The sequence below is a fragment of the Protobothrops mucrosquamatus genome, unplaced genomic scaffold, assembly GCF_001527695.2.
Source record: "Protobothrops mucrosquamatus isolate PMUCROS unplaced genomic scaffold, P.Mucros_1.0 scaffold3794, whole genome shotgun sequence".
In the NCBI taxonomy this organism is placed as follows: domain Eukaryota; kingdom Metazoa; phylum Chordata; class Lepidosauria; order Squamata; family Viperidae; genus Protobothrops; species Protobothrops mucrosquamatus.
This window is the reverse complement of record NW_015389747.1, coordinates 1-5066: the sequence shown is the minus strand read 5'-3', so window position 1 is coordinate 5066 and position 5066 is coordinate 1. Positions and strand designations below refer to the sequence as shown.

Here is a 5066-nt window from a genome sequence, read left to right as displayed (position 1 = left end):
TTATTATTATTATTATTATTATTATTATTATTATTATTATTATTATTATTATTATTATTATTATTATGGGTCCATGCTAGCAAATGCACAAATTGTTTGTTATTGCAAACCGATAATGGCATATCTACGTGAAAGAGCCTTATCTGATATTTCCTAGGTGAAAAGAATAAAACAAAAATATCCTCATCTCCTAATTGTGAAGCCCATATAACCTACAACCCCATTCCTTTCTTATTCATGAGGGATTTTCTACTCATCATGCCAGCCTTTGAGGTAGTCCAGAGAAGAAGCACCAACCATGAGTATTAACACTACCCTGATTGTAAGGTTACCGTAGCAGAATCTTTCAATACTAAAAGTACATTTCTACCACCTAATCTTTACGGACCAAGAGAATGGGTGGGTGGTGTTCCTCTTGAGATGTTTGCCATGCCCAATTGCTTCTGCAGGCTAATCTACTTCTTAAATAATCATTGAGTAGACGTTTCCTTCTTCTTTTGTCTCTCAAGGATATTCTCACAGACCATTACAAGTGTATTTAACAATATAAAAAGAACGCTAAATTACTGGTCTTATAAAAAATATTATTAGGATCAGAGCATAGATTAAAGATCATCAGATATGGGAGAAAGCAGCTCAAGAAAATAGTGGGACAGATAATGTGGCCATATCAACAAAATAGGAGTTTTCAGGAGGGAAGGATTTTCTTGGAGTTGTCAATCACCCATTTTTTTAAAAAAATACGCCATCTTCCCCAAATGGTAGTGAGGTACCAGTTCTCCATTCCTCTAAACTTGTTAACCAAATCCAAGTAACCCCTTCATACATGACTACATAAAGGGCAGAAACCTATGCCATTCACAAACCAACCCCTTGGATGGCTCAAATCACTTAGAAAGCCAAATGATTTTTCAAGGATTCCCATTTTTGAGAAAATTTTGCATATTCTTGTTGATTAAAAAAAAAGACTTACTTCAGGAGAGCCACAGTCACATTCTTCTCCCGCCTCCAAAAGTTCATTTCCACAAACTGGAGGTGAAACAATATCTCTCTTCGGGGGTGCATTGAGAATGCATTGTGGGTTATAATTAGTAAGAAACGTCTGGTAATAATCCTTACTACAATCGCTGAACAGGTTGGATTGATTTTTCCTGTAGAGATGAACCAAAATAAGACCATGACATCATCCATATTTGGACTAGGAACAGAATTCAAAGTGTGCTGACTCTCTATTTTCTTAAAGTATTTGTTGTTCATTTGTTTTGTTGAAAAGTGATAATATCAACAACATGCCACTGAGCTCTGAAGCTGAATACTTAAATAGATGCAAACATGGCATCCTAAGCCCAGCAAAGCACCTTCCTAATGTTAATTCAAATCATTAGGAATATAATCATTGCAGGGGGTCGAAACAAGAACGCAAAGAGAATCTGCTGATGGCCATTAAATAGACAAGGTGGTCTTCTTTCAAGGTCAAAGTTGCACCAGACCCCTTTGGTGGGGTTAATTGAGCAAAATTGTTTTCTAAGCAAAGTCTTCTGTACAAAACATCATGAAGTGTCTAGAAGTATTAAAGAGTAATTATGATGCCCAGAAATCCTTCAGGAAGGACAGGAAAGGCTACATGGCATTCTCCATACTTCCTGCCCTCCTTGCCATTGCATGAAATGGGAGGCAAAGAAGTCCTAGGGCTTTAGCCGAAGAAACCAGAAATTGATCCACAGCTGGGATGCTCACTGAGCCTACACAAAAATCTTACACAAAAGTTATGGGGAGTTTTGCAACTGACAATTGCTGAGAAGATTTTGCTTCCTTTTTCCTTCTTGATGAAGTAAGGGCTAAACTTGCGCCCGGAAGAAAATATTGGTAGTCCTTGACTTGCTGTCATAACTGAAACCAGAATTTCCATTGTCCAGCAAGCCAGTTGTTAAGTGAGTCGTGCTCAGTTTTACAACCAGTTTTCCCACTTTGTTAAGTGAACCACACAGTCATTAAGGGATCCAGCTTGCTCCATTGGCTTTGCATGTGGGAAGACAGCTGGGAAAGTCACAAATGAGGATCCCAGGAATGAAGGATGCTGCAAGCGTCATAAATACACGATTCTGTGACTGAAGGGAGGCTGTGATGGCTGTAATTGCGAGGACCGGTCGTGAGTCACTGTTCTCAGGGCCAGTGTAACTTCGAACGGTTGCTAAACAAATGGTTGTAAGTCAATGACTTCCTGTATGTTGCTACCTGTTGATTTCAGAAGACTGCAATATATGACAGAGATGTAACATATCTACCTTGATGAAAGGGCGAGGCAGGAAAACCCCAAGGATGCTACTTTATCTTTTTCTTCCTGCTGTTGCCTTGTTCAGAATAATTTACCTCCCATTATGCTTCCCACTTTAGGGAAGTCTTTAATGTCTAACTTGGTTTCCTCTTTTATCCATCACAGATATTAATATTTGGTTTCTTTGGCTATGCTTACTACACTGTTTCTTTAAACTCTGGTGTTTTGGAGGAAGCTACTGAATGATGGCTATTCAATTGTTGAGAACAGTTCTACCTTTTTAAATTCGACACATTTTAACTACACATGGTAAAGTGACACACAAATGACCCAAACCCTCCTTTTTTATAACTCCCTTGCCATTTCACTTTTGTATATTCCCAATATATTTAATTTAACAATTAATTGCAACCATTTAAAAATAAGTTGATTTCAAAGGCATTAAAAGTTTTCCTCAATCCTTACCTTAGCATGTGAAACATAATGCATGTGTTACAATTACACTTCTTTCCATTTTTGTCTTCATCATGTTCCATGCCCAGATTATGACCCATTTCATGGGCCATTGTAACTGCAACCATAAAAACGTTTGAGCTATGATCCTGAAGATAAGAGAATACTTTGTTTATTGTTAGTCTGCCAAGAAACTGAAAGTGAATCCAATTATTATTAGCACTAAGTAGCTAAAACTGGTGACTAAGTGACCAATTTTAAGTGGAGGATACCATCTTAGGATTCCTCTAGCTCTTCTGAATGTATGTGGGCCCACCAAGACTCCAGAACATACACAAATACATTCAGAAGGAAACTTTAAAGCCCAGAAGCCACAGCACAGGAGAAGATCAAACTTTATGCATCCATTTGCTGTCTGTATTTATTCAGTTACTAAAACTTACAGGCAACTTCAGGACCTGGAGATGTCAAATCCATAAATAAATATGGATGAAAATGATGTGGATCAAAACTAAGAAGAGACTTCATTTGTAAAGACGTTATGCCTGTATGTAAGTTTTCACTTGAGTACAAATAGATAACAGGTATCCTTTCTACTAACCTGAACAATTCCTACAGACCAATATGGCTGGCACATGCTGGCTACGTGAGCCCTTCCTATAGTTCGTCCATCGAAGACAATGGCCCTATAAGAAAGAAGGAGAGGGAGATAAAATTTATAGAAGATAGAAGCATGTTATGTAGTCTTAGGGCAGTGGTTCTCAACCTTTTTAATGCCGCGACCCCCAACCGGTAGTAAGTCGAGGACTAAACCGGTCGTAAGTCGAGGACTAAACTGGTCATAAGTTGAGGACTAAACCGGTCATAAGTCGAGAACTACCCAACCGGTCGTAAGTTGAGGACTTTCCCTGCCCGGGAGCACCGTGCATGCGTGGTTCTGCCCCCTGCGCTGGCCGAGGCATAGCTGGCAAGCGGCAGAGACGGAGCAGGCCGACCACCAGCTGGCCCAGCCCAAGGGAGGTAAGGCACCCGCCGGAAAAGGAAAAAAAAATGGCGGACAGCCTTGCTTGGCGACCCCTGTGAAATGGTCGATCGACCCCAAATGGGGTCGTGACCCATAGGTTGAGAACCGCTGTCTTAGGGCATACATAACTATGGCTTTCTGTAAATCCCTCATCCCATCCTCAGTTACTACCAGTTTTCAGAATGTTTTAGGCTCTATCTCAGAAGCCATTTAACTAAGCAGGTCTGTTAAAAATATGCAGGATGCATTTTCACTATATGGTGAGTTTGGCTGGTATTAGCATGAATTAGGTTGAGACTTTTTACCTTCCTTCTCTTGATTTTTCCTTTCTTTTTTGTGCCTGTAAAAAGCACTTTTGAAATTATTTCCCTGCTCTGAGAAGGCGGCGTTGGTGAGTGTGGGAAAAAGAAGCTTATGGATTGAATTAATTTAAAGTGACTTTTTTTAACTTTTATTTTTATTTTTATTTTTCACTTTGGGGTCTTGGAAAACTTTTTAATATTGAATCTGCTGATGGATTTGAGTTGCTTTTTTTCCTCCTTGTTTGTGAGATTTTTGGTCTGTGGGAGAGGATTTTACATTGTGCTGAGGACACCTTGTAGAAAAAGCTAAAATTGCAGCTTTCCCCCTTTTCTGATGACTCAGATTGACCTTGACTTTCAGATTACCACAAAAGGAAAAATACAAAGAAAATACAAAAAATACAAAGAAAATTAACAGCTGTACTGGTGGGGTGGACATTGATTAAATATTTTCTACATAGCCTCTACTAAATGATACAGACTGTTTCTAATCATTTTTGAAATGGAGCAACCCTTGGTTCAACTTGACTATAAACTTATACTGGAAAAACTTTACAAAACTACTGATGAAATACGTTTGCAAATAAAAGAATTTACTATGGAAATAAAAAACAGAAATTCTGCCTTGAATCAACAAATTGACTCCCAGACCTTATCTGAGCTTTCTAGAGACCAAAAAATAACAGAAGCGGGACTAACTAAAGGTAAAGAAGACTTTATTCTACTTTATATGCGTACGGATGAGATCTCTGAGGAACCAAAAAGGATTGTAAGTAATTCACTTACATCATTAAAGCCAATAGAAATGGACAGACAAATACAAGGAGCTGAGAACTATGGTAGCTTGGATAAACAACTATCATCTACAAAGTTGGATATAACTGAGTCGGCTATTCAACAGTTTCAAATGTAGAGATTTGACTTTTCAAAACAACAAGGGACTACCTACAAAGGAGCTAGGCCTCTACAACAGAAAAGAGGACGTTTCGGGTTGATTCAAATGATCCTACAA

The 5066-nt window shown here is 38.6% G+C and overlaps 1 protein-coding gene across 1 annotated transcript in view; it reads right to left on the bottom strand.

Annotated features, from left to right (window-relative positions):
- Positions 1–3464, bottom strand: part of LOC107298194 (disintegrin-like leberagin-C) — a gene marked incomplete at its 5' end in the record, with an annotated part of 16447 nt that extends 12983 nt beyond the window's left edge. The window contains 3 exons of the mRNA XM_015827562.1: positions 974–1151; positions 2741–2877; positions 3330–3464. Coding sequence (XP_015683048.1) covers positions 974–1151; positions 2741–2877; positions 3330–3464 — 450 coding nt within the window. The remainder of the gene's footprint in view (positions 1–973; positions 1152–2740; positions 2878–3329) is intronic.
- Positions 3465–5066: the final 1602 nt, after the last annotated feature.